The 26,600-nt window shown below is 59.2% G+C and overlaps 11 protein-coding genes across 11 annotated transcripts in view; 4 read left to right on the forward strand and 7 right to left on the reverse strand.

Annotated features, from left to right (window-relative positions):
* Nucleotides 1–708, reverse strand: part of GGTG_10755 (oxidoreductase) — a 2,265-nt gene extending 1,557 nt beyond the window's left edge. Inside the window, exon 1 of the mRNA XM_009228631.1 lies at nucleotides 72–708. Coding sequence (XP_009226895.1) covers nucleotides 72–424 — 353 coding nt within the window. The 5' untranslated portion in view covers nucleotides 425–708. The remainder of the gene's footprint in view (nucleotides 1–71) is intronic.
* Nucleotides 709–1,297: 589 nt separating this feature from the next.
* GGTG_10756 (nucleolar protein nop-58) lies at nucleotides 1,298–3,378 on the reverse strand (the record flags this gene model as incomplete). Its single annotated transcript, XM_009228632.1, has 4 exons — nucleotides 1,298–1,578; nucleotides 1,650–3,052; nucleotides 3,136–3,222; nucleotides 3,344–3,378. The coding sequence occupies 4 exons, from the start codon at nucleotides 3,376–3,378 to the stop codon at nucleotides 1,298–1,300; spliced, it is 1,806 nt and encodes a 601-aa protein (XP_009226896.1).
* Nucleotides 3,379–3,699: 321 nt separating this feature from the next.
* Nucleotides 3,700–5,374, forward strand: GGTG_10757 (V-type proton ATPase subunit D). Its single transcript, XM_009228633.1, has 3 exons — nucleotides 3,700–3,832; nucleotides 3,899–3,987; nucleotides 4,060–5,374. Exons 1-3 carry the CDS (start codon nucleotides 3,801–3,803, stop codon nucleotides 5,040–5,042), a joined length of 1,104 nt encoding a protein of 367 aa, XP_009226897.1. The 5' UTR covers nucleotides 3,700–3,800; the 3' UTR covers nucleotides 5,043–5,374.
* On the reverse strand, nucleotides 4,982–6,626 carry GGTG_10758 (hypothetical protein). Its single transcript, XM_009228634.1, has 2 exons — nucleotides 6,499–6,626; nucleotides 4,982–6,404 (listed from the first exon to the last, which is right to left on the reverse strand). The coding sequence occupies exons 1-2, from the start codon at nucleotides 6,542–6,544 to the stop codon at nucleotides 5,473–5,475; spliced, it is 978 nt and encodes a 325-aa protein (XP_009226898.1). The 5' UTR covers nucleotides 6,545–6,626; the 3' UTR covers nucleotides 4,982–5,472.
* Nucleotides 6,627–6,812: 186 nt separating this feature from the next.
* Nucleotides 6,813–8,488, forward strand: GGTG_10759 (40S ribosomal protein S0). The gene is made up of 3 exons (XM_009228635.1): nucleotides 6,813–7,114; nucleotides 7,250–7,698; nucleotides 7,794–8,488. Exons 1-3 carry the CDS (start codon nucleotides 6,945–6,947, stop codon nucleotides 8,051–8,053), a joined length of 879 nt encoding a protein of 292 aa, XP_009226899.1. The 5' UTR covers nucleotides 6,813–6,944; the 3' UTR covers nucleotides 8,054–8,488.
* A 353-nt stretch (nucleotides 8,489–8,841) lies between these two features.
* Nucleotides 8,842–12,083, reverse strand: GGTG_10760 (hypothetical protein). The gene is made up of 4 exons (XM_009228636.1): nucleotides 10,521–12,083; nucleotides 10,169–10,283; nucleotides 9,493–10,071; nucleotides 8,842–9,416 (listed from the first exon to the last, which is right to left on the reverse strand). Exons 2-4 carry the CDS (start codon nucleotides 10,259–10,261, stop codon nucleotides 9,348–9,350), a joined length of 741 nt encoding a protein of 246 aa, XP_009226900.1. The 5' UTR covers nucleotides 10,262–10,283; nucleotides 10,521–12,083; the 3' UTR covers nucleotides 8,842–9,347.
* Nucleotides 12,084–13,637: 1,554 nt separating this feature from the next.
* Nucleotides 13,638–15,859, reverse strand: GGTG_10761 (hypothetical protein; the record flags this gene model as incomplete). Its single annotated transcript, XM_009228637.1, has 7 exons — nucleotides 13,638–14,450; nucleotides 14,509–14,862; nucleotides 14,931–15,150; nucleotides 15,236–15,386; nucleotides 15,460–15,504; nucleotides 15,589–15,636; nucleotides 15,710–15,859. 7 exons carry the CDS (start codon nucleotides 15,857–15,859, stop codon nucleotides 13,733–13,735), a joined length of 1,686 nt encoding a protein of 561 aa, XP_009226901.1. The 3' UTR covers nucleotides 13,638–13,732.
* Nucleotides 15,860–16,813: 954 nt separating this feature from the next.
* Nucleotides 16,814–18,651, reverse strand: GGTG_10762 (hypothetical protein; the record flags this gene model as incomplete). The annotated part of the gene is made up of 4 exons (XM_009228638.1): nucleotides 16,814–17,298; nucleotides 17,382–17,987; nucleotides 18,067–18,135; nucleotides 18,210–18,651. 4 exons carry the CDS (start codon nucleotides 18,649–18,651, stop codon nucleotides 16,814–16,816), a joined length of 1,602 nt encoding a protein of 533 aa, XP_009226902.1.
* Nucleotides 18,652–19,945: 1,294 nt separating this feature from the next.
* On the forward strand, nucleotides 19,946–21,391 carry GGTG_10763 (hypothetical protein; the record flags this gene model as incomplete). Its single annotated transcript, XM_009228639.1, has 6 exons — nucleotides 19,946–20,163; nucleotides 20,232–20,377; nucleotides 20,448–20,606; nucleotides 20,733–20,895; nucleotides 20,976–21,065; nucleotides 21,121–21,391. 6 exons carry the CDS (start codon nucleotides 19,946–19,948, stop codon nucleotides 21,389–21,391), a joined length of 1,047 nt encoding a protein of 348 aa, XP_009226903.1.
* Nucleotides 21,392–22,218: 827 nt separating this feature from the next.
* Nucleotides 22,219–24,016, forward strand: GGTG_10764 (hypothetical protein; the record flags this gene model as incomplete). Its single annotated transcript, XM_009228640.1, has 4 exons — nucleotides 22,219–22,296; nucleotides 22,361–23,518; nucleotides 23,605–23,777; nucleotides 23,860–24,016. The coding sequence occupies 4 exons, from the start codon at nucleotides 22,219–22,221 to the stop codon at nucleotides 24,014–24,016; spliced, it is 1,566 nt and encodes a 521-aa protein (XP_009226904.1).
* Nucleotides 24,017–24,398: 382 nt separating this feature from the next.
* GGTG_10765 (hypothetical protein) lies at nucleotides 24,399–26,270 on the reverse strand. The gene has a single exon (XM_009228641.1). It carries the CDS (start codon nucleotides 26,168–26,170, stop codon nucleotides 24,464–24,466), a length of 1,707 nt encoding a protein of 568 aa, XP_009226905.1. The 5' UTR covers nucleotides 26,171–26,270; the 3' UTR covers nucleotides 24,399–24,463.
* Between the last annotated feature and the right edge of the window lie 330 nt (nucleotides 26,271–26,600).

The following is a 26,600-nucleotide window of genomic DNA, read 5'->3' on the forward strand; positions in this document are numbered from 1 at the left end:
CCCCGCCCGCCTTGCAGAGGAACGACCGAAGAGGAAAACAACAGGAACACCCTAGTCCCTCCCAAACTCACGCGTTCCCGACCAGCGACGCGCTCAGCTCCTCGCTCGTGACGTCGAGGAAGGGCTTGACGGCGAAGCCGGCGCCGACGTTGAAGACGGCGGCCGCCAGCCTCCAGTCCGGGGACCAGTGCTTGCGGATCGACGCGAAGGCGCGCGCGACCGAGGCCGGGTCCGACGTGTCGGCGCTCACGCCCACGGCCTCGCCGCCCGCGGCCCGGATCTCGCGCACAAGGTCCGCGTAGCTGTCGGGGCTGCGCGCCAGCAGCGCCACGGGGTAGGCGCGCGCGAACCGCAGCGCCGTCGCCCGGCCCGTGCCGGGGCCGACGCCGGCGATGACGGCGAAGAAGGTTGTTGGGGCGGCCATTTTTTTTTTTTTTTTGTTTGTTTGTGTATAATGTAAGGGGGCAGGGCCTGTTTGGTTGCTTTTCTTGCGGTGCTTGGTTGTAGCTATCTCAAGACTTTGTTGTAAGAAGAAAGGGAGTTTGCAGATGTCGACCCCTTGAACCAATATTTGGCGCGTGCACAACTCCAAAGTATTTGACGACTTCTAGGCTCCTTTTAAATGGACGCACACAGAGCCGATTCGAAAATGTTATATATTGCAACGGGCTCGCTGGATTAGAAATCAAGTCGCAGGGGTTCGAGATGGCCCGTCGACTACTCGATCGGAGGTGATATCAGGCACGCCATGCCCCAACATTTGTCACCAAGCATGTCGTGATGATGCCCAAAGCCCGCGCATCCTTGGAGACTGCTTACGTATCCACCGCACCTCCTCCGTGTGATTGGATCTGCTGCAGCTCCTCCTTTTCATGTCCCTCCCACTCCATGCTTGAGCTCCATTTCCCTGCTGCGGTAGAGACCCGTCGTTATTCACAACAATGCCCCCAGAGGAGAAAGGACGAAAAGAAGACTCTCATTATCACCTTGTCAAATGATATGGACTCCATTTACGCCACCCCAACCAGAGGATATCGATGCCAGACTGACACGACCTCCGAAGAAGATGACCACAAATGACGTCGCCGAGTGAAGCGAGCATGCCCCCTAAACCAACAAACGCGCGAAACGAACCCCATTCCCTCAACGCCGGATATTCTAAACCACGGTGGTGTCAAAAAGCAGATTGTTTTTACAGCAAATGTTGCGCCCCGAGATTTTGAATGTGCAGAAAGGTAGGAAGGAAAGCAAGAAATGAGAGAACAAAGTAGCATGGTTTCCAGACCCGTCGGCGGAATCATGAGCTGGTCTGCTTCTTCTTCTTCTTCTTGGGCTTCTCCTCGTCGTCGTCGCGCTTCCTCTTCTCGCCACCGTTGATCGAGACAGCATCAAGCGACTTGCGCATCTTCTTGAGCTCCTTCTTGCTGTGCACGACAGGCGCGCCGCTTGCGTCAAGCTCCACCTCTCCGCGCTCGTACTTCCTCTTGAACTTGGAAACGGATATGCCGGCCTGCTCGGCGAGGCGCTCAAAGTCTGCTTCGCTAGGAGAGCTGGCTTTGCCCGGCTTGCTGGAAGTGGCTGGTGCGCAGAAGAAGGTCATGTTAGCACATACTCTATAGAATGAGGGGGACTGGGGAGGAGGTAGGTACCATCAGCGGCCTTGGCGGGCGCATCGTCCACCTCCTCGTCTGCGCCGTTCTCCATGCCATCGTCTTCGGGGGTCGCCTCCTTCTTGGGCTTCTTCTTCTCCTTCTTCTCCTTCTTTTTATCCTTCTTCGACTCCTTGGCAGGGGTTTCGGCCTCTGCCAACTCGTTGCCAGCAAGGCCGTCGGCGTCGGCGTTGTATTTCCTGGCCTCCTTGACGTCCCATTTGGTCGGGGCGGGCGCGGCGTTTCCGTTAGGGCCGACGGCGATACCCTTGGCCAGGATGGGCTTGCCCTCAAGCCTCCTGAGGTTGTTCTCGATCTTGGCCCTCTGCGCGGCTCCGAAGACAGCGCGAGCCTCCTCATCGGCCTCCTCACCGTCCTTGTACTCGGTCAGAGCATCGGCACGCACTCCCAGGGCGGCTTTGGCAGCGAGCTGACGAGCGATCTTGCCCTTGTTCTTGCCAGTTGCCTGACCGACCAGTGAGGCGTGGTAGATGAGACCGTACTTGGGCGTGGCGTGCTTGGTCTTGAGGGCGCGGAATAGCGCCTTCTCCGCACCGAGGATCTGGATGGTAGAACCAGGGTTCTTGGCAAGGTTCATCAAGGAGCCGGCGTGGGCGATGAGGCGGGCGCCGACAAGGTAGCCAACAAGCTCAGTCAGACTCGGCGCGATGGCACGCATCCTGGCCTCGAGGTACGCCGACAGCTGGGTGCGGTACTCGCTGTACGAAACAACCTGGTCCGCCAGCAGCGTGATGTTCTCCAGGTCCTCCTCGCTAATCTCGGTGCCCATGCTGAGGTCGGCGGCGGCCTTGACTGCGTTCTCGATCTCCTCGGGCAGGACCTCGGACAGATCGGCCTTGGGGGCATTGGAGCGCAGTCCCATCTTCTGGATGACCTTGGCGTAGGCCATGTTGTCGTTGAGGATCTTTCCAAGCTCAGGGAAGTGCCAGCCGTACCACTCCTTGACGCGCATGGCGTACGTGTTCAGCTCTTTGTCGAGGTCGTCCAACAGGCTGATAGCCTGAATGATCATAACATCTACCTTGTCGGCCGAGAACCTGAGCTTGTGGCGGGAGAGCGAGTGCGACAGACCAAGCGACATGGTCTTGAAGTTCTCGGGGAGGATGCCGGGGATGAGCTCGGACAGGTGCGTTCGGATACCGCGGTACAGGTCCGTGGTGGCGGAGCCGGAGGCGAGGGTGGTGATGTTGGCGAAGCCAGGCAGCCTTTGCAGCGCAACACCAATGTTCTTGTCGGCCACGGCAAGCGAGACCTTCTTCTCATCCTTGATGGCGTCCATCAGGCCCGCCAGCATGGGCGGCACCTTGCCCTCAAGCAGGGCGCCGATCTCCCCCACCGCGGCGCTGGCGCTCTCCCACTTGACGAACTCCTTCAACTTCAACCTGTACGCAGCCACGTCAGAACCTGCCCAGTTGGCGGCGAGGAGGCAGCGCCGGGCGGCGCACTGGATCGTAGCAATACTTACTCATTGTTGATCATCTCGGCGGTGTCTAGCCTGGACTCGACATCTCCATCTAGGAGCTTCTTGTCCTTGGCCTTGAAGAGACCGTAGCTGTTTTGGGGTGTTAGCCAATTGTCGGCCGAAACTCTCTGGCAGCTTCGAAACCGAGCTGTTCAACCGCGTCTGGAAGACGAGTCCGGGTCGGGGATTGTGTCTCGTCCGGGGCACTCACCCAGCGCTGGTCTCGGCGAGAATAAAGAGAGGCATCTTGGCGGAGTTTACTCTCCTCGACGCCTTGCCTGTGTCTGTGTGGTGGCGATGCGTCGGAGTTGCTCGTCGTGAAGTGGAAAGATGCACGGCAAAAACACAGTCGCCGACTTTTTCAGATTTTTTTTTTCGTCTCTTGGAGCTTTCACTTTTTTTTTCTCCTCTCCAAAAGCTTTTCCAATGCAGGTGGGGCTGATGCAAGCTCGGCCGCTAGTCTTAATGCAGAATAGTGGGGGTACCGATTCCGAACACCGCCCGATGGAGCCTCGATTCCAGGGCGGCCGGCTCTGAGCGTTCCCAGCCGACAAACGACGTCGCCCCGAACCACCGCCGCCGCCTCCGACCCCATCCTGCAGCTCGCCCTTCAGTCCCAACCCGCCGTCGCCCGCAGAGTTAATCCGTCGCTCTTGCCCAATTCCAAGATGGAGGGTCTTCTCTTCAACGTAAATAATGGGTAGGCAAGCTCCGTCCACGCGCTGTAGCCGACGCGCAAGCTGACTTCCTCCCGCCTCTACTGAAGCTACATAGAGGGCATCGTCCGGGGCTACCGGAACGGCCTCCTCACATCATCCAACTACGCCAACATGACACAATGCGACACGGTCGATGGTTCGTCCACCTCCCAGGCTCTCCATCCATTGGTTCTCGTCACATCTTGACTGACGCGCAAGCCGACACCAGACCTGAAGCTCCAGCTCGGCCCCTCGTACGGCGACTTTCTGGGCTCGCTGCCCCCTAACCCGTCAACATCGGCGCTGGCGTCCAAGACGACGGAGAAGCTGGTTTCCGAGTTCAAGTACGTGCGCGCCAATGCCGTGGGAGCGCTGGCTCAGTTCATGGACTACCTTACCTACGGCTACATGATCGACAATGTGGCGCTCCTGATCACTGGCACGCTGCACGAGCGCGACACGCGCGAGCTGCTAGAGCGCTGCCACCCGCTGGGCTGGTTCGAGACCATGCCTGTGCTCTGCGTCGCCACCAACATCGAGGAGCTCTACAACAGCGTCCTGATCGAGACGCCCCTGGCCCCATACTTCAAGGGCAGCCTGAGCCACCAGGATCTGGACGAGCTCAACATCGAGATCGTCCGTAACACGCTCTATAAGAACTACCTAGAGGACTTTTACAACTTTGTCAACTCGCACCCGGAGATGGCTGGCACCCCGACGGCCGAGGTCATGTCCGAGATCCTCGAGTTCGAGGCCGACCGCCGCGCCATCAACATTACGCTCAACTCGTTCGGCACCGAGCTCAACAAGGGAGACCGCAAGAAGCTGTACCCTTCCTTTGGTCGTCTGTACCCGGAGGGCACTCTGATGCTGTCGCGCGCCGACGACTTCGAGGGCGTCCGCCTGGCCGTCGACGGAGTCCCCGACTACAAGGCCTTTTTCGACGCCGCGGGGCTCGGTGGTGGGCCGGCCGGCCCTGGTAACATGGGCGGGGGTACGGCCGGCGGGTCTGAGGGCAAGAGCCTCGAGGACATGTTCTACCAGAAGGAGATGGAGATTTCCAAGAGCGCCTTCACGCGCCAGTTCACATTCGCCATAGTGTACGCCTGGGTCAAGCTGAGAGAGCAAGAGATCCGCAACATCACATGGATCGCCGAGTGTATCGCGCAGAACCAGAAGGAGCGCATTGGAAATTACATTAGTGTGTTCTGATCACACCTAGTCTGCTGTTTGGGTTTGGTTGGCTTCTGCTTTTGATTTTCTAGTTAGTAACTGTGTCTCTCCTTTTGCTATCATTCTGTCCCATGCGGCGAATCTTTTGGCTTATTTCAGTTTGGCTCCTTTTATTGTCTTTCGAATTTGGGGTAAAAGGTAATACCAGAGGCCTTTGCCAACACGCCGCTAAATGGCGGTCGGCCCGCAGATCATGGGATGGCGCAGCCTGGGCAGCAAAGCAGGAAGGGAGATCGGTGTCGATCTTGCCGAGACTGCATGTATTTTACACCGCAAAATTACACATCTATATCACAGTCCCCTTTTCCCCGTGTCGAACTGTTGACGGTAAGAGATTGGGTTGGGATCATCTCGAGTCCCAAGTGGGAGCCCTGGGGAGATATACATACAAAACGCATCATCAGGCCCATCATTCGATGGCGATCTGGTCTTTCCAGGTCGCTGGGGTCAGCCCAAGCTTCTCGAGCATATGAGTCCATCTCTCGCTCCCCCGCTCCTTCCTCTCCATATACTTGAGGAGCTTCTGCCGCCTGTGGACCAGCAATCTCAGGTTTCGCTTGTTGACCTTGTCGCCGTTGCCGTGCTTCCCCTCGTACATGCGTGCGAGGACTCTGATTTTGGTCGTGAGGATCGCGATCTGGACCTCGGACGAGCCCGTGTCGGGCCCTGCGCGGGGAACCGGCTCGAGGGGCTTGACGCCGACGGGCACCGGCTTGGGCCTCAGGAAGTTGTCCGTGGCGTGCCGGCCGAATGTCTCGATGCAGCGGCGGATGTTTGCGTGCCTGCGGTCCTCAGAGCTCGCGTTCTCGAGCGCCGTGATGCGCTGCAGCGCCAGCGCCGCCTTCTGGTGCCGCTCCTGGTGCAGGCGCTCGTTCTCCAGCCGCATTGCCTCGCTCTCGTTGGGGTTAGGCACGGGCCGGGTGAGGCGGTACGAGTCCGCCAGCGCCCGCTCCAGCTCGTCCCGCGTGAGCTGGTAGTTGAGCAGGTGCGGCGACGTCGGCAGCGGCTGGGGCTCCGCGTCCACCAGGTTGCCGTCCTTGTCGCGCGCCACCACCCGCGACATGGCCTCCTGGCCGGCCGAGTCAAGGGACTCGACGAACGGCGTCGGGATGCCATGGACGGGGCTGCCCCATTCCTTGTCGCGTATGGCGCGCAGCTCGGCCTGCCGCTGCTTGTTCTTCGCTATCCTCTGTTGCGACTGCTCCCACCAGTACGGGTCTATCTTTGCTTTCCGCTTCTTCTCCTTCAGGGATATGCTGGCCGTCTGCACCAGCGGCTGAAGGCTAGCCGCCGCCGCCGCCGCCGCCGCCAGTGTTGGCCTTACCGCGGGCCGCAGGCATACTGTTAGGCGGGGGGACATGGCGTCAGCGGTCCGGTCTCGATCTTCGGTGCGGCATGGCCAATTGGTATACACAAGTAGCGGTGGCCAGCTTACATGTTATAAGACTGAACCCCTGCGGGCAGGCTACTCTTGGAGGCATGGCTGGTAGTGGCGGCACGGGAGCCGTATCAGAGCTCGCGTGCGAAGAAAGCGCCTGCTCATGCCGAGCCTCACGCAAAGGCAAAATTTGGATCCTATCTGTCCCTTTCAGGCTTAGCGTGACCTCTTACGCTTGGACCAATCAGCTGCGCTTTTCGGCCCACCACAGAGCTGGCACGCAAAGAGGGGCAGGCCAGGCTAGCTTGCCCCCACCTACGCCCCAAGCCCACACAATTTGCCCTGGCGCAAAAAGACGAGGCTATCGACGAAAATCGGAAAAGAGAAAAAAAAAGACGGAGGAGAAGAAAGGGCAAAATTCCCTTGCGCACTTTGCTCGCTTGTCGATTTCTTCATCCTCAACCACACACCCTCGCAAGGAAGGAACAACAGCCGTCGCAACAATGGCACCCGCAAACCTCCCCTCGGTCTTCAACGCGACCAGCCAGGACATCGAGATGCTCCTGGCTGCGCAGTCGCATATCGGCTCCAAGAACCTGCAGGTTCACATGAACCCCTACCTGTGGAAGACCCGTGCCGATGGTGTCAACATCATCAACGCCGGCAAGACCTGGTGAGCAGCCCCTTCTCTGTTGGCTCCGGCGCTGGCGCACACTTGGAGCGGAAAGCGTGTCGCAGAGTATGCCGGGCTGGGGCGTGAGCGCCAGAGCGGAGAGCTAACTGCCGACGACTTTTGCGCCATCTCCAGGGAGAAGATTGTCCTCGCGGCCCGCATCATCACCGCCATCGACAACCCCTCGGACGTCTGCGTTATCTCGGCCCGTCCCTACGGCCAGCGTGCCGTCCTCAAGTTCGCCGCCCACACCGGCGCCCAGGCCATCGCCGGTCGCTTCACGCCCGGTAGCTTCACCAACTACATCACCCGCTCCTTCAAGGAGCCGCGCCTGATCGTCGTCACCGACCCGCGCACCGACGCCCAGGCCATCAAGGAGGCGAGCTACGTCAACATTCCGGTTATTGCCCTGTGTGACACCGACTCGCCCACCGAGTACGTCGACGTTGCCATCCCCACCAACAACAAGGGTCGCCACGCCATCGGCTGCGTCTGGTGGATGCTGGCTCGTGAGGTCCTCCGTCTCCGCGGCACCATTTACAACCGCGAGACCCCGTGGGATGTCATGGTCGATCTGTACTTCTGTAAGTTTCTCTTGCGCAGACGACGAGTTCTCGTGACCGCGTCTTTGCTCCTCTACATGTGACCCATTTCGGCTGCTAACATGCTACCAATTCAGACCGCGACCCCGAGGCCGAGGCCGAGGAGAAGGTCGAGGAGGAGAAGGTGCCCGGCGTCGAGGAGGCCGGCCCTGCCGCCATCGAGTCGGGCTTCGCCAACACTGGTGGCGACTGGGAGGCCGCCCCTGCCGGCTTCACCGGCACCGCCCAGCCCGGCTGGGACGATGCTGCTGCCCAGCCTGCCAACTGGGACTCCGCCGCCCAGGGCGCCGCCTCCTGGGACGAGGCCACCCCGGCCAAGGAGGCTAGCCAGTGGTAATCCAATTTCTCAAACAAAACGGCATGGGCACGGTACGGAGTTGGCGTCTCGAGGGAATTTTGCTAGGAATCCAAAAAAACATACTCCCCACAACACTTGGGAAACAAGGGCCGTCTGTAGAGCTTTCATCACTCGGCTTTCTCATGGACTTGGGTTACACTTGGTGCGCACTGATGAGGGAAAGAAACCCGATCCAGGACCCCGGCCGCTGCGTGGCCGGGCCTGGGGAAGGAGAATGCCCTGTGTGGCCAAGAGGAGTGGACTTAACCGTTATTCCGCCTTTGTGTCATGGATGGCGGGCCAGGTGAAGTTGAACTGAATAAAAGACAAAACAAACAAGGACCCCAAAAAAACCGCCCTGAATCTCTGCGACGTGACACCGTGGGTATTTGTTGTCTGTGGGAGATTTGTGCGCCTTGGCCTTTCGATGATGAGCGACCAAGCCCTCGGGAGGGCCAGACCATGAGCACGTGCGATATGGATATATATGGGTGTCTTGTCCGTCCGGGTCTGCAAGCCAGACACTTGCGTCACGGCGGTGGCGATGACTGTTCAGTCTCAGTACGTAGGTCAGGTGGTTCCCTGGGAAACGTCTACAACAATCGTTGTGGATGCTGCTCATGGGGGCTGTGGAGGCCTGCATCTCGAGGTTGATGTTGTCATGAGCTGATTATCAACGCTCGATCGAAGCCTGACAAAGTTAGAGCTCAGGGTCTTAGAGCTAATTCCATGCTTATCCCAACTGTTTTTGAGCGTCACGACACAACATCCCTAAGAAATGAATCACGTCAGTCTAAAAGTAGTAAAGCTCCGATTTAGTTCTTCTATGGACTGGATTGTTGTATTTCCCTAGTCGAGCTGCAGAAAAGTCAGAAGAGGAAAAAACCTGGCTGAGAGCAAAAAGAACATCGAGAACATAGTCATCAAAAACCTCCTGAAGATGTGTCCTTTCCGGTTGATCCATGAATCCTCCAAAAAGTCCAATGCACCGTCGCCAACGCCGATATTCCATTAAACAGTCCTTGGTTTCGCCTTGCGCTCACTTGAACATCAAACTCAAACCCGATGAAAACTTTGCCCATGAGCCAAACGAACCGCCTCTGCTTGCTGCTTCGGCCAGCGCATGATACCGGAATGAACCATCGTGCTCGGGGGAAATGCAGTGGTATGCTCAGAGAGGTACCGAGGATATTAGGTAGGTGAGAAGGTAGGTAAAGTGGGTATTAAAGCCTCGTCATACGCCGTCGTTCCGAGCATGGTCAAATGAAAGAAGAAGCCGCCCTCAGTTCCCCATTTAGAGAAGGAAGACAGCGACACTAGCGGCAGCCAGGAGGCCGGCGGGGGCAGCAGTCATCTGCGGAGCCTAGATGGGAGAGAACTATCAGCTTCTGCCCATATGGCGCGTTGTGTTTGATTTGTCACAGAATTGAGGTACTTACGTAGTTGGGGTTCGAACTAGTCGTGGCACCTCCGTTGCCGCCGGTGGTGCCACCGTTGCCGCCGGTGGTGCCGCCGTTGCCGCCGCCGGTGGTACCAGCAGCAGCAGTCGTCTGCGTGGTCAGGGTCGAGGAGCCAACGGTGGTCGAGAAAGTGGATCCGTCCGTGGTCACGGTGCTGACAATGGGAACAGTGGATGTGGCAGACGAGACAGAAACGGCAGTTCCGCTGCTGGACCCGGTGGCCGTAGAGATCATGGTCGAAGTGGCGCCGGTAGACTGCGAGCCGCCGGCGGTGCCGGCTCCAGTACCAGTTCCAGAGCCAGTGGGCATGTTGGTGTTGGTAAACTGAGAAGGAAGGCCGGTAGTAACGGTACTCAGATCAACTCCCTGGTTGCGGCAGTACTCGTTCGCGAAGCCAATGGCCTGACCAGCAGTGTCGAAGCTGGCGCACAGCTGAGCTGAGCAGTCCCTGACACCGTAGAGGAAGTTCTGGTTGCGACAGGCGCATGCAGCGTCGTTGGCGGCACATCCAAGCTCCTGCGACTTGTTGGCCTGCTGCATGCTGTTGATACACCATTGCTAAACATCGCGAATGAAAACATTAGCAGCTGGCCAAAACAGACGACACCGGCCTGCGTGGCGTCGAGAAGAGTTTGTCACATCAAGAGTCACTTACGGCGCACTGGGGGAATGCCGACATGTCCTGGGCTCCGGCAACGGCGGCCAGGGTGCCGACAACCAGGGAAGTGATCTTCATGTTGGAAATCATTGTCGCAAACGGAAGATGGAAGCTGGTCAGTTGCGAGTTAGCGGTGAATTCAGAATGTTGCGTTCTGGAAGATCGTAGCAACGAATGTTTGGCCGAAGCCGTGACGATTTCAAGCGAGAGAGTGGTCGAGAGGGTAAGTGTCTGGGCAGGATGGCAGTGGGAATGCGAAAATAGGAAGAGAGGCGGCGCGCGGCGAGGAGAAAAAAAAACACGAGGTCGGCGGCAGCAAACCTGACATCAGGAACATGGGAAGACAAACCTTGAACTCCAAAGTGCGGTCGCTAAGTCAGGTGTAGGTTTGCTGGGTTGAATCACGACCGAAGGTGGCGCAACAGGCAGAGGCCAGGTGGAAAACCGAGAGTGAGCGGGTGAGTCGAATCCAATGTTGTGGGAGGAGGCGAGGAAAGGTGTTGTGGGCGGGAGGGTGGTTAAATAAATTCGGGCGAGGTGCGACCTTGTGGGACGTTGCGGGTAGGTTGTGTTCGTCGGGTGGTGGTTTCCAGCCAAGTCGCAAGCGTCTGGTTCGTGGCTGAGGAGGAAGTGAGAGCGGAGGAGGGCGAGTGCCGTCGTCTGGTTCTGGCCGAATTTAAGGACCGCGAGCTGGCACGATGGACGCGAGGGCGCAGCTCTCGTTCGGATGGAAGGCTTGTGTGCGCAGCTAGATGGAAGTCACGGTGACGGCACCAGTGTAAGTGACCCCCAGCTGCCTGCCTTGGAATCTCGATCGGGAAGGAGCTGCCCACATGGAGTGTTGCTTGTCCAACCCGCGCCCGACCGCTCCTTCCCGCGTCAACGACGACGTCGACTACGGGCAGCACCTTACGCACTTCTCCAATCGAGGTTTCCAGCCCGCCAGCTGCGGTTCCATCCATCACGCACGCAGATCTCCCAAATATGGTGTGGCTCCCTGTTTCCCCCCGCAACCTTGTTTTCCAACACCTAATTCCTCAGTGGACGGCGCTCGCTGCGAGATCCCTGACCTTGCATCAAACCTTGTCAACCTTTCTCTGATGTCAGTGACCGGGGTACCCTTTCACCAGCTGGGAAACACTCGAACCCGATTCTAGCGGCCATGCCAGATCGAGACTCGACAACCCGCTAGAACCGAACAGGCCTGTACTCATGTATCTACTAGGCAGACTAGGCCTAGGCCACGTCGATAACGACTAAATCTTTTAATATGCGCGTGCTATTGGTGTGCCAACTTCTTCCGGCCGGGAGCCTTTTCCTCTTTGCCATGGCTACCAGGCGCACGGAATTCTCACCTTGCAGCCCAACGACCGACAACTTCGTGGATGGTGGTGGGAGGGGCAGGGAGGGCGGCGGGGTGACGAGAACACTGGATCCTCGCTTGTCCTCCCTGATCATGACGGAATTCTCCCATTATGTCTCACAAGGCCAGGTACCCGCCCATTTCCACACTGCCATCTGGCCAGGGGCGGCTCCGCAGCGACTGCATGCGGGTGCCCGGCCACCCATTTCCCACGATACGTAACGTGGTGTGATGCAAACGCGGCAGTCCGGCAGAGGGTATGATTAAAGGGATTTGAGTGTCACTCGAGTCCTCCAGTAGATGACGGACGCTGAAAATGGAAACCAGCCAGGGAGAGGGACTGCAACGCAAGGAGATGCTCGCGGCGCATTGGGGAGGAGAAGAACGTTGGACAAGGCAGCTCGGATGACAGAAACAAATTTGCAATAAGAGGGAAAATTCCCGGGAAGGGCCGATGGGCCTGGTGATTGGTGGCAGCTGCGGCGTCATGGGAGGTTGGCAATGGAAAAAGAAGCAGAAGAAGCAAAGGGCCCGATGGTGATGAGGTCGGTCAAGCCTTGTCGTTGTCGCAGGTGGATCTTTCCGATCAACAAACCCCTGTCCGCCTTGCTCGAGCCAGCGTTGGCAGCCTCCAATTGGCCCGAGCTGGAGGACGCCGACGGTTGCAGCGCGCTAGCGCACGACAGGGGTCCATCTCGGCTAGCGGTTCAAGCCCGACTTCCAACCATCAAAGTTGTGGGTGGAGGAGGGGCGGACGCAGGACACTTGATGCCGCCCGTCAATGCGGGAAATCACCAGCTTTTGTGACTGTAATTGGGTTCATCTGAGAAAAATATGTGGACTCATCCCGTGCCCGCAAAGGGTCGCACTCACTACCTACTAGGCATCGTCGCTACAAATTGGCGTGCGCGTGTAGTGAAGAACAAACCTGCTCTCAGAATGGAACCATCAATCTGTCGCCGAGTCTCGGCCGCGGTCGGGAGCTGGTGGGCCGTACTGCCGTCGTCTGTTTGGTCTGGCTCTGTCGGTTGCGCTGGGAAACAGGGCAAGATGGAAAACGTTGATGTCATCGAGCGGCTCCCAGCCATCACCACCAAATCCTTGCTTAGGCCCCGGCCATGGGCGCCGCCCCACCTGCCCCGCCACAAAAAAGACCAAGGCACGTGCAGGAACAACGATACTGCAACTGGCTTGCTGTATCAGAGACCAAGATGTCTCCAAGCTAGCGAGGCTACGTACCGGGCAAAGCACTCAATGGAAAATTCTCAATCCAGGACGAGCGTGTCAAGCCAACGCCAACTAGTAGGTTTGGGTACCTGGACGTGGCGGCCTTGTATGGTGGTCAAGGTGATGTGGCTCGTCCAGCCACTCACCCATTGGGTCTGATTGGACTGCACGGCATTTCCATCCGCGTGGCGGCACCCGCCTGCAGCTTGCCGTCTCGGCCACTCCATCGATCTAAGCACGTTTTCCTAGCGCTGGCTGCAAACAGCGAAACAAGACGGACGATAGCCAGCCGAAAGCCTGCTCCGCTGTCCCGTCTGATGTGGTAGAGGACGCGTGGTTCAATGCTCGATTGGCTTGGCCGTGTGCGTCAGACGCCAGGTGAGTCTGCTCATCGCTCCTTTCGTTTTTCTGCAACTATTTCTCTAAACCACCTGATTCCAAAGTGGCACACAGCTTCCTAGCGTCTCAATCCATGCTTGCACAAATACATTTCGATGTGACAGAGCGCCGGGCAGTGGCTGGGGAAAAAGAGACAGTTAATCCCGTCCGCGTCATGTGCATCGGTCTACTCGCCACATGTCGACGAGCGCTGGAGCGCGGTTCCACTGGTGCCGCGGAGCACGTGCAATGGCTGGCTGGCCGTCGACGTTGTCTCCCGCGCTATCGAAGTGATGACGATAACGGCGCACTGCGCGGGGCAAACGTCGTGAAATCGCCGGGTTTTGTGCTGAATCGGGCATCTGGATGAAGTAGTACGCTCCACTGACCAGGTTGTTTAGTTATTGTTACAGCAGCTCGGGCCTTCGAACCCAGATCCCACTGCCGACCATCCATCAAGCTCGTCGACTCGAATTTCAGGAGCGCCATAGGTCGTGCACATGAAGCGAGGAGACGGGGTAAGACGGCATCTGGGAAATGTCGGGAAAATGCATGGCTGAGAGGTGAAACCCGCGGCTATTTGCTCATATATGCTAAGCTGATCCTTTTCTGTCCTCGCTTTCCAAACTGCTGGAATCAACGGGGTTTGCCCGGGCGCTCTTGAGATTCTTCCAGTCGCCGAGGAAGGTGGACAAAACGGTTAAGCCGCTCAGTCCGACGGACATGGCCCAGGAGTCTTGCAGGCCCGTCATATAGGCTCGCAGCACATTGTCTAGGTCGGCGCCCTGGAAGACCAGGCGGATCTCGTGCGCACCCACGGCTAGGACCTTGTGCGGTTCCAGACCGGGCGCCAGCTGCGTAAGCGCGGCAACCAAGCGGTTGGCCAGGACGGCCTGCGCGGAGGCGACCCCGATGGCGCCCGTGACGAGCTGGAAAAATAGCACCAGGGCGGTCACGACGGCGACGTCCTGTGGCTGGACCAGGCCCTGGGCGACGGTGACAGGCACCTGGACGCACCAGCCGATGCCGAAGCCGACGATGATCTGGTACCCGATGATCTGGCCGAGCGAGGAACCCTGATTGAGGGTGTAGATGAGCCCCGTGCCGAGAATCAGCAAGGCAGCGCCCGAGACGAGGAAGAGCTGGTGGCGGCCGTGGCGACCAAGGAGGGTCCCGCTGAGCATCGATCCGAGAGCGGTGGTAAAGATCATGGGAAGATTGCGGATGCCGCTCATGGTAGGCGAGACTCCGTTGATGACCTGGAAGTATTGCGGCAGGCTGTACAGGATGGACAAATTCGTCGCGTTCAGGCTGTCCGTCTCCGGGTTAGCTGGCCCACCTCGGGGGATCGTTGGGGATACTGGCGTACAAGAAGATGAAGAGGCACAGCGCTGCTATGGTCCGCTGCTTTATTAGGCGAGGCACAATCAAGGATCTCTCGCCGCAGAGCCACTGGTCCAGGCAGAAGGCGATAGCCAGGACGGCCGAGGCCACGAGCATTCCAACGACCTTTGGAGAAGACCATGGCTCGGCGACACCGCCCAGCTGCATCCCGATGGTGAAGCAAGTGCTAAAGGCCAGGGACAGGACGATGCCCAGAACATCCAGCGACAGCAGTAAGCCCAAGGGGTCGATCGGGACCGGCTTGACCGCGGCGGGCGTGTGGAAAAAGACGACGAGCAAAATGACAGATATGGCGCCGACGGGCAAGTTGATGTAGAACCTAGGAGGAGAAATCAGCCGCGGCGCGAGGAAGCAACGGACGGGATGGGGGGATATGGGACGACGTACGCCCATCGCCATGTCACCTCGCCGGAAAACACGCCACCCAGGAGGGGACCGGCGACGCTGGCGACGCTGAAGACGGCGCCCACAAACCCGATATAGGTCGGCACCTTTGCCGGGGGCACGATGAACGCCACAATGGTGTAGATGCCGCCGGTGACGCCAGCCCCGCCGAGACCAGCAACGGCGCGCCCCACGATGAGGGTGAGGCTTGTCGGGGCGACCCCTGATTTTGTTCACGTCAGCGACAGGTGCGCTCTTTGCGTGTGCCGGCAACATTTTTTTTTTTTTTACGTATCAGGCCTACCTACCGCAAATCAGGCTCCCGAGCTCGAATAGCAGGACGGTGGTCAAGAAGACGAGCTTGAGGTCAAAGTGCTTGTACGCCCTGCCCCAGAGCGACTGGAAGGCGGCCAAGGTTATGAAAAAGGCAGCCGCGTACCAGCCAATATCTTCGAACGACTGGAGCCCCCCTGCGTCAGCCTCAAAAAAAGGGACAGAGCAGAATTGGAGAAAGGGGAAGGGGTCAACTCACGCGGAATTCGGCGGTGATGCTGGGGACGGCGGTGGCTACAATGGTCTACGCGTCGTAGTCAGCTATCTGCTCTGGACTCTGCTTTGGCTGGTCGCAAAAGGTAAGCGCATCAAAGTGTGTGTGGCTTACCAGATCTAGGGCAACCTTTGAGCCGCGGGGTTCGTACGGGATTCGAGCCTGTCAGTTTCGGGGGTTCTATCTTGTGTATGCACGTGGCAACCATCTCGGAAGCAATTTGTCCCATCCATACCAAGAACATGCCCAGAAGGAGAGCAAAGATAACGGCAAATAGCTTGGGGCCATGGAGGTAGTCATCACGTGGGGGCGGCGAGCTCGGGGGCGAGGAGGCCTGGAGCTCGCCCTTGGCGTGGGTGTCAAGCTGTGTGTTGTTAGACGCCATGGTGTCGCTTCGCGTCTGCGTGGAAGCCGACTTTCTTTTTCGATGATGGATGGAGCGAGGTTAAGGCTAGAGCTTGCGCGCCCAAGATGTTACGCCATAGAATCCAGTTATGGCTGTTTGTAATAGACAAGCGTTCATTTATACTAAAGGGGCATATAGGGCCGCGAGTAAGCACACCGCTTTGGATTGTGCAGGTAACCTGGTGCGGCCGGGGTGTTCCCTGGATTCCGCTGCCTTACCCCCCTGGCCTCCCCAACATGTGCATGGATTGCTTTCTGTGATGTCGGGCAGCACCGGTATTTCAGATACTAGGCCTCTGGCGGGCGATTCCGGTCGCATAGGTTGTCCTGACGATATGGCAGCATGGATCCTGGCCTATCTGTATCTCCCATTGACGAGAACCTCGATGACTTATAGTACATGTCTGGACTCGCGCTCTCCCGCTTGACTTGGGGCCAGAAGGCTGGTATGACTGCTAATACTGTAGCTGCAATATGATCCGACCCGGCAGCAACATTTCCACTTTTCTGCCGCGGCCGGAGCTTCAGGGGTTTCTCGCATCGACTCAGCGTCCTGGTGGTGGTCGGAAATAATTCTACCCGACTTGTAGCGCCGTGGCCTGTCTGATATTCTGCTTGCTGGCCTCGCCATAGGCCTTACATTCACTTGCGCTTGTAAGGTGGCTAGTGATGGAAATTTGTGGTGAAAGGAGGGCGCGGGGCTTTCTAGAGCATACAATATAGTGCGAAGTGGCTTGAATCGCAAGATGCAGCATTGAACATGCAGATGCTGGGACTTTCTGATATCAACGCCAAACATCATTGATGTTCCCCTAATGGGCTAATGGGTGGCGCTGAATAAGAGCCTTAGTCTATCTGCCTCTAACCGCCATAGAATATTGCCTGTCGTCCGATCTGCTCGTTCAAGGAACCTCACGGCGCCGTCCCACCGCATCTACATGCTCAAAGAGTCGAGGTCCAGCTCAACTACAGGCCGCTTCCGCACCAAGACCTTGGCAGCCCTGTTGGCGTCCACAAACAGCCCAAGTATCGGCGCGTCGGCGCTCGAGCCCTCGGCCAGCCTCCAGTCGTACTTCATGATGAGGTGGGACAGGATGACCTTGCTCTCGTTGGAGGCGAAGAAGCGCCCGGGGCAGGCGTAGACGCCGTGCCCGAAGCCCGTGTGGGAGGGCGCCGTGCTGACGAAGTGGGCCGTCTGCTCCCTGTCGGTGCCTCGCCACTTGAGGAAGCGGTGCCCGTCGAACTCGAGGGGGTCCTCGTACACGTCGGGGCTCAGCCGCCAGCCCCCGTCGGTGACGAGGTTGGTGCCCTTGGGGATGAGCGTGCCGTCGGGGAGGCGGACGTCGTCGGTGGCGATGCGGGCAAGGACACCTGTTGACGGGATTGCCCCCTCCCACGCTGTGGTCAGTGTCTGGGGGTCTGCGTCCCCGGCGGCGTAGGGAGAATGGCGGATGGTGATTTGCAAAAGAGAGCAGAGGGAGAGAGAGGGAGGGGGAACTTACAGGTGGCGATAGGCTGAAGGCGTTGTGTCTCTTTCATGACGCTGTCGAGGAGCTTCAGGTTGGCCAGGGCCGCTTTGGTGAAGCCACCCTCGGCCCTGAGCACCGCGACGATCTCGTCCCGCATCTCGCGGATCAGGTCCGGGTGCTGGGCGACGGTCAGCATGAACTTTGTGGTGAAGTCGGACGTGGTGTGGTTCCCGGTGGCGGCCAGGGCCTGCTGGGCCATGCCGCTGTCGTAGGGCCTGCCCTGGGCCTCCTGCTCGAACCAGTCGATGCCATCCTCGAAGACGGGGGCCGGCCGGCCCTGGGCGAGCGCCTCGCGGCGGGCCGCGCGCCTCCTCTCCAGGACGGGGCCGATGATGGCCCTGGACCTGTCGCGGTGCCTGCGCAGCTCGGCGCAGAGGGGCTCGAACCACTGGTAGATGAAGCGCAGGTGTGCGGGCCTCTGCCTCAGGGCCATGGCGGCCATGAAGGCCGCCGTGGTGTACTCCTTGGTTACCTCGAGCCAGGCCTCGTCACGGCATAGTTCTTCGCCCAGGAAGACTCTAGACGCCACGCGGGAGATTACGTCGAGGATGGCGGGGCGTATCAAATGCTCGCGCCATTCTACAAGTGTGTTAGGCTGGCGTGATCTGCTGTAACACCTCCATGTATGCATTTCGCGAGCGAAAGAGAGATGACCAACCCGTTGATTCTCCAAAGTTTGTGTGTAGAGCGAAGGCTGCCTCCTCAGACAGGGAGTGCAAGATGGTGCCTATGGCGGCGTTAGCCGTCGTCATACAGATACGAAGTGAGACTCCCTCGAGCTGGAATTCTGCGCGCGCTCACCCATGTACTTGGTCAGGTGCCTGATGATGACGTTTTGCAACAGGCGGTCGTCGCGCGAGGCCAGGGTAAAGGCCTCAAACCCGGGCAGGCCGCCGTGGAAGTCCTCCCGGACGGTGTGGATGAAGCTCAGGGCGGGGTGGGCGCGGATATCGTTGATCATGCCGGGCGGGATGACCAGCAGCGGCCCGTTCTCGCCCTGGATGAAGAAGGGCTTCCCGGGCCACTGCCTCCTGCCCTTCTCGACCATGCCGTAGGCGTCGCCCAGAAAGTTGTAGCTGGACCTGTCGTGGTCGACGGACGGGAACGCGGACGCGGGCTTCTTGCCGCCGAAGGCCCGGCCGAGGAAGACGGCGGCGATGACCACGGATAGCCCGAGGCCAAAGACGGGGGTCCTAAACATGGCCAGTGGCTCGGGCCCGGCTCCGGGCGCCGGGGATGGCATGTTTATCCGGCCTGAAGAGCTCATGATGAGATGGCAAAAATCATAGACGGGGTAACGGTATTGCTCAATGGTCCCTCCGCTTTGCTCTGGTACGACTGGTTGGTTTGAGAGGTAAGATGGTCTCTATGTGTGGGCTCGTTCCGGTTTGCTCTAAATGGCAACAAATTGTCTTAGTTGCCGGTCGATAAGGCCAAGAGGTGTACCTGGTATCTTTCTGTCTTATGCCATACGCCGTACGTCGGTCCATTTAAACACGATGCCCCCTTCTATACTTGACCATTGGTATGACCAAAAAAGGGGGGAAAAAGACCAACGCGTATCGGACACGAATCGCCCTGGCGATAGACCTGCACGAGTCCGAGTAAGCGCTTGGATCCATGTGGCGTGCACATGGAAAGCAACGACACTAATAGATACCTGCCTATTTCGTCCAAAAAGGGCGCATATGATGCTCACCCTGAGTCGCCGGCGTGGAGTTGCCTCCACTGCTGCTACATGGAACGTCGGCAACGTCGTAGCCACCCGACTCGGGTCGTGCCTTTAGCCGATGGGGTTCGCCGCGGGCCGATCCTGGTTCCCGCGCGCGACCCTGGCCGCCTGGAAAGGGAATGTCCGAGCGGTCCCGGCAACGGCCTCGGCACTGACACGACTCCCTGCGCGGGTCCCGGCAACCGGCTCGGCACTGACACGACTCCCTGAGCGACGTCAAAATAGAATAGCCCATGTCATGTCAATCTGGTTTCGCCGCTCCAACAAGCCTGATGGCAGACGGATTCGCTTCGGAACCGGACGGCGGCTCGCAGCCGCCGCAGCCACGAAGTACATAGCAACTAGGGGCAACACCGCGTTGGGCCCGCTGCTGGCAGGTTGTCGCCCTTGCCGCCAGGCCCAGGCCCACAGCTCCAGTGGTATCTACAGTCGGTCACGAGAAGCCAAGCGAGTGTGATGTCTGGGAAGGGGCGTGGGGGAGCCTGTTTCCAACTGTATCATCGTTGCTGAGTGGAGTCTATAGACGAAGCGGGTGCGATCGAGAGGGCATCTCTCTCTCGAGGTGAGGGATGGCTTGCGCCGGCCGTGGCTGTATTTATTCGGGGACACCTCGCTGCGCGTAGATCCCCGAGCCCAGCAGTAAACAATCAAGTGTCAAGCCTTGGGGTGATTCAACTTGTCCATCCTCTTTTCTTGTGCGGCCAATATCACAGTTGCCGGGCAGCTGCTCTCTAATAGTCGGCAGCGGCAGCGAGTTTGCTGCTACTGTCTTCTTCTCCTGTTACCCACGCCAGACTACGCCAAAATGGAAGCCCCTGAGACCCTCGTTCCCATCCATGCCCACGATGCTTCTACCAATCGCCATGAAGTCTCGTCCACGTCCCAGGCAAAGAACCATTCTGCGAATGACGCCGCAACCACAATCATCCTGCCTGATCTGTTTGTGTCCATAATGTCACCCTCTCCACGGCTGAACCCGCTGTACGAGGTCGTCAGGCCCGCGTCCGAGGCTTTCACAAAGGAGTAAGTATGTCAAGACGCGAGATGAAGCGGGATGCAAGCTGACAAGCTGTATTACTACCCAACCAAAGGCTCTTGGGCTTGGACGCGGCATCTTTCAAGAAACACCGCCGAGTCAACTTCAGCCTCCTCGCCTCCATGTGGATGCCAGAGGCCGACGCCGAGGGCCTCCGCGTCATGGTTGACTGGCTCACCTGGGTGTTCTTCTTTGACGACTGTAAGTTGGGATCTAACTACTGTGAGAAGAGAGGGAGGGAACTGACAGTGGCTGAACAAACAAAATAAAGTGTTTGACGACGGCGAGCTGCGCGACGATCCAGTTGGCGCCCAGGCCGAGGCCGAGGCCACTCTAGCCTTGATGTCAGACCACGAGCAGGAAGTATCACGCGAGCTGCATCCTCTCAGATACTTGTTCTACACCACGTGGGTGCGGTTTCGCAACGTACGTTTTACTGGAACCACCGATCTTGACCCCTTTCATGCTTGAGCTAATCCTTGTATCCAGAGGTCATCAAAAGGTATTGCACACAAACATCTCCCCCCTGCGAAACATGGCCTATCTAACCAGTGAGTTCTAGCCCTGCAAACCCGGTACAGAAAGTGCATAGAGGAGTATATCACCGGTGTCGTACGGCAGACGGGCGCCAGCCTCGTGGGTGCCGACATCAGCGTTGAGCAGTACCTCCACTGGCGGCGAAAGTCGGTGGGTTTGCGGCCCTGCCATGCCCTCATGGAGTAGGTTCCCCCCCTGCCTAGGGTCTTGGCCCGTATATGATATTCGCCTTTGCTTACCAGAAACCCGACACCATGTCCAGATACGCATGCGGGATACAGCTCCCAGACTACGTGCTGGCCCACCCGGCCGTTCAGGAGTGTGTCATGGTGTCGATAGATCTCGTGTCACTGTAAGTGAGCGCCCGGCCGAGCAGAAGCGGCGCAGGTTCTAACCACGCGGCGTAGCCAAAACGACATCCTGTCATACCGAAAAGAGCTCGCCTCTTGCGGCACGCAGAATATCATCCACATCCTCCGCCGCCAGGGCATGACGACCCAGCAGGCCTTCGACCGGGCCGGGGGCCTCACCGTCACCGCCATCCGGCGCTGGCACTTGGCGCAGCTCGACATGCCCATCTGGGGCGAGGAGGTCGACAGGCAGCTGCAGCGCTACCTGCAGGGGTGCCTGGACTCGTGCATCGGGAGCCTGAACTGGAGGTTAGTATCGGCTGTCTGACCGCCCCCGTGGATACTCTATGGCAACATTCGGAGACTGATACAGGCGTTCGCGCCGGCACTTGCAGCTTTAGCACGGGGCGGTACTTTGGGGACGAGGGAGACGTTATCCGTAAGACCCGGTGTCTGTCACTTGATGTATAACAAAGTAGCCTACGGCGATTTTGCCGTGTCGACGTGACTACATCATAAATCCGTCAATATACTATTCCCTTTTTCTTTTTAGATACCCTGCCTAGAAGTGAAGTTTCCAGTTTGCACCAGAAATGTGCCTGCTGTGGTTGGGCGCTAAAGTTTAGTACAGATATGGTTGGTGGCCCGATGGACTTGGGGCTCAGTAGGGGAGACACGAATGCGGTACTACTCCCGGGAAGAAAAGTGCATGGCTACTCGACTCCAGACTAGCCCCCATGGAAGCGTTTTGACCTCCGATCGAGCATACATGTGCCTTCCCAGACGCAGCAGAAACCATCACCACGACTCGTCTCCCCCACCTGCCCCTTTCTCTCGCTTTCACCGTCATATGCAGGGCTCCGGGTCGCAGCAGTCTGGCATCTCCATCTTGGCGGCGCTGTAACACTCTGTCACATGCCCCGGAGGCACCCACAGTTTCCACAAGAGGGGATCTTGGCCAAGGCAAGCTACAGCGGAACAAAATCCCTCTCTACCTCGGCAGGAGGGAGGTATAGCAGGTACGTTACTTATACAATCAGCCGGTCACCGTCTTGGTTTGTCGACTGGTAAACCAGCCCGTTTATTTTTGATCCAGACTCATTATCGCACTTTTTTTTTCGTATACTCGTTCTAGTCGAAGCAATAGTTTAGAGGATGCAGCTGGAATCCGCAGTCGGTCTGCTCGCAGGGACATCATGGACCACCCTCCTCTGCTACGGCGTGAACACGCTTGTGAGTCGAGTCTCCTGAAGGCTGCTAGACGCAATAGCATGACCGCTAACCACACTGCCGCCAGGCTGTACTATGGCTCCTTTCGGTGCTTTGGCAGCTTTGTAGCGACCCCCTGGCCGGCATCCCTGGTCCCGTCTACTGTCGGTTCTCGCGCCTCCCGTACATCTACTGGGTCTGCTCTGGCCAGCTCCCGTTCCGGGTCAAGCAGCTCCACGACCAGTATGGCGAGGTGTTCCGGATCGCGCCCGACGAGGTCCAGTTCATCCATCCGGACGCGTGGAAGGACATCTTTGGCTTCAAGTCGCAGGGCGGAAACGAGTTCCCCAAGGACCTGCGCTTCTACCCGATGCCGCCGGACGGGGTGCGCGACATACTGACGGCGGACCACGCCAGCCACGGGCGCCAGCGCAGGATGCTCTCGCACGCCTTCTCCGAGAAGACGCTGCGCGAGCAGGAGGCCATCATCACCTCGTACATCGACTACATGGTGCAGAAGCTGCGGGGCATGGCGGCCGAGCAGGCAGGTGACGGGCACGCGCTTGCCGACATGGTCAAGTGGTACAACTACTGCGCCTTCGACATCATCGGCGACCTGACGTTCGGCAAGCCCTTCTTCTGCCTGGCCGAGAGCAAGTACCACCCGTGGGTCTCGACCATCTTCTCGAGCACAAAGGCCGGCATCTTTGCCAACAACGCCGACTACCTGCCGGCCGTCAAGTGGCTCGTCATCGCGGCCGTGGTGGCCCTCAAGCCGGCGCTCGTGCGCGACCGCTGGGACCGCCTCAAGTACAGCGTTGCCCGCGTTACGGAACGTCTCGAGGCCGGCACCGGCCGCCCGGACTTCATGTCCCGCATCATGGGGGAGGGCGGCAAGGCGGGCGGCGGCGGCGGCGGCGGCGGCGGCCCGGACCTCTCGAGGAAGGAGCTGGACGCCAACGCGGATCTGTTTGTCTTCGCGGGCAGCGAGACCACGTCGACCCTGCTCTCGGGCTGCACCTTCTTGGTGCTGAGCCACCCCGAGGTGCACAGGCGGCTGGTGGCCGAGATACGTGGCCGCTTCGGCAGGCCCGAGGACATCAGCTTCACCACGGCGCAGCAGCTGCCGTACCTCACCGCCGTCATACAGGAGACCTTTAGGCTGTACCCGCCCATCCCCGTGGGCCCGCCGCGCAAGGTGCCCGAGGGCGGCGGCCGGGTCTGCGGCCATTTTTTGCCCAAGGGGGTGAGTTGTTTTTGTCTCGTGTTGTCTTTTTGGCCTTTGGTACTCCTTCTGTCTCTTGACTAACAAATCCTCTCCTGCACACCTAGACGGCCGTTGCGGTGACCCAGTACGCCGCTGGCCACTCGGCCGCAAACTTTGCGAACCCCGAGTCCTTCGTGCCGGAACGCTGGCTGCCCGACGCGGACCCACGCTTCCAAGGCGACCGTCGACGCGCCGTGCAGCCCTTTTCCATCGGGCCGCGGAACTGCATCGGCCAAAAGTAAGTTCCCCCAAGTCTCGTGTGTGATCCCCCGCCCCAGAGGACAGCCCCGATGGCTAACAACCCGACTGGGGTGATGTAGCCTTGCCTGGGCCGAGATCAGGACGGCCTTGATCAAGATGCTGTGGAACTTTGACGCCGAGCTGGCGCCCGAGAGCGCGGGCTGGATCAAGCAGCCCGTCTTTGGCCTGTGGGAAAAGCCGCCGCTGATGGTTAATCTCACGCCCCGTGAGATTTAGCTGGACTCGGGCTTGTATAGAAGCCGGTTAGAAGTAGATTCAGACATGTTTGGAGACCCGATATCATCACTGTGCTTTCATTGCCCTTGTCCTACTGGCCGTAGATGCCACGGCTTGCAAGCAAAAACAGGCCAGTTAAAACTTTCGTCATTGCGATGCTTCCAAGTCCGCCTTCTGCAGGCCAGTTACCTCTCTGGGAAGCCCGCCGGACAACAGCACTCAAGAAAAAGAGAAGAAGAAAAAAAAGGGGATGGGCAGACCCGTCACCAGTGGAGAAATAAACGATGGATTGATGCTCGACTGGGAACTACTCGTGCAAATGCCAAGATGATTCATCGACAAGCAATGAGGCGGCCTGCCCACATGATCTGTGTAAGTTCTAGGGATCAGGTATCCAAGGTACCCAGGTTACAATACAGCTGGCACATATCGGCTTCCCTGACACGCCTATGCCCCGCCCGCCCGCGCGTACATTTCCTCTATCTCCCTCGCGTACAGCTTCAGGGCCTGGGCCCTCAGCACGTTGCCCTTGGGCGTGAGCGGGATGGGCTTGTTCTTGGCATCGGCCAGGATGATGCGCTCCCTGGCCAGCTGCGCGATTTTGTCGAGCTTGGCGTTGGCCTGGGCCCCGATCGACGCCCAGACGCGCCCGAGCGCCTCCTCCTCGCCCCCGCCGCCTCGGCTGCCGTCGTCCTCGCCGAGCTCCACGATGGCAAAGATGGCCTCCCTGCCAGCCCCGCCCACCAGCACGCGCCTGACGGCTGGGTGCTGCGCGATCTCGCCCTCCACCATGACCGGGTTGATGTTCCAGCCGTACTTGGTCACCACCATGTCGTCCTTGCGCGCGTAGTACCGCCACAGGTGCTCCTTGGTCGGGTGCTTGACGAAGAGGTCGGCCGTGCGGATCGTGTCGCCGCCGTCGGCCACGTGCCAGAAGATGGGTTGTGACCGCGCCACCACGTCGTTCCTGACGTACGTCAGCTCGTGCACCCCACCGTCGACGTCGACGACGTCGCCGTGCGCCAGCCGCTCCTGCGGCTCCCACCGGATCCCGCTCTGCTCCTCGTTGAAGCAGAACCAGGCCCAGTCCTCGCGCCCGATGAGGTGCGTGAAGGCCACGCCGCTCTCGGTCGACCCGAAGCAGCTGAAGAAGTGGCGGCACCGCGCCGCCAGCAGGTCGCCCGTGGCCGGGTTGAGCGCCGCGCCGCCGTAGAGAATGTACCGGAGGCGCGTGCCCACCACCTTCATCATGCGCGGCGACTTGGCCATCAGCTCCAGGTAGTAGGGGATGCCGACGAAGCAGTCGAGGTTGCCGTGCTCCAGGATCTGCTCCAGCGTCGCCGGCGGCGCCCAGCCGGGCTGGTCGCACGGCAGCACCAGCGTCTTGCCCCGGTAGAACACCTCCCACAGCCCCATGGCCACGCCCGAGAACTGGAAGAGCGGGAACCCCAGGAAGCAGCGGCGGCCCTCCTCCATCACCTTGGCCACGGGCGGCCTGCCGTCCAGGTCCGGCACCTTTGTCCAGGCGCTGGCGATGATGAGCGACCTCTGGGTCATGACGACGGGCTTGGGCAGGCCGGTTGTGCCCGAGGTGTGGGTCACGAACATGGGGTCGTCGATGCCGTCGTCAAAGTTTTTGTCGTAGGGGTACGGCGGCACGGGATCCTCCCCGCCGAGGTCCACGAGCTCGGCCAGGCCCGGAACCGGGACCGCCCGCACCGAGGGGAGGGCCTCCAGCAGCGCGTCGACGGTGGGGGCGACGCCCTCCGAGTGCAGCACGGCGCCGCAGCCGGTGCGCTCGCAAAGGCTCTGGTTGAAGTAGGCGCTGTTGAAGTGCGAGCAGAACATGACCTTGTAGCCCGTGTTGATGGCCGCCATCAGCACGATGCCGTACCGCACGTCGGGCAGCCCAAAGTACATGACCGTCTCGAACGTGCCGCTCTTGCCGCCCAGCGCCGCCTCCATGTGCCACGACATGCGGTCCACGGCTCTCGCGTACTGCGCCAGCGTAAAGTCTCGGAACCCGTCCTTGGCCACGTCCTGGCTGACGGCGCAGGACGCCCATATCCGGTCCGGCTCGGTTTCTGCGAGCTGCTTGAGGCGGTGTGGAAGGAGGGTCCTGTCCATCTCGGCCGCCATGTCGATGGGAGTCATGATTCCGAAGGGCTGATGATGTTTGTTTTTTTTTTTCTCTTTTCTTTGTTCTTTTTTTTTCCTCACGGGATTGTCGTAGGTGTTTTGTTTTTTCTTTCTCTATAGACAGGACTTTGCTTTGCTTCCCCATCAGGGTTGGTTAAGGAGACCCCCCTCCCCCTTACATACTTCGATGCCCCTTACATGGCAGTTCTCTTTCCCGGCACCAGGAGGGATCAGACAACAACTTCTCCACAATGACCCACGGATGTTGTTGAGTCAAACCGGCCCGGCGAGGGTAACCCCCAAGACCCACGACCTCCCTGGGCTGCTGCATCGTGATCAATATCGGCCCGGTGTCGGTGTTTTTCGGCAGACGATGCGATGTAGGCAAGGGCCAGCCCGAGTCAAGAACTATCCCTTTGACTCGCTCATCTCCAAGGGACAAGTT

The sequence above is a fragment of the Gaeumannomyces tritici genome, assembly GCF_000145635.1.
Source record: "Gaeumannomyces tritici R3-111a-1 unplaced genomic scaffold supercont2.6, whole genome shotgun sequence".
Classification (NCBI taxonomy): domain Eukaryota; kingdom Fungi; phylum Ascomycota; class Sordariomycetes; order Magnaporthales; family Magnaporthaceae; genus Gaeumannomyces; species Gaeumannomyces tritici.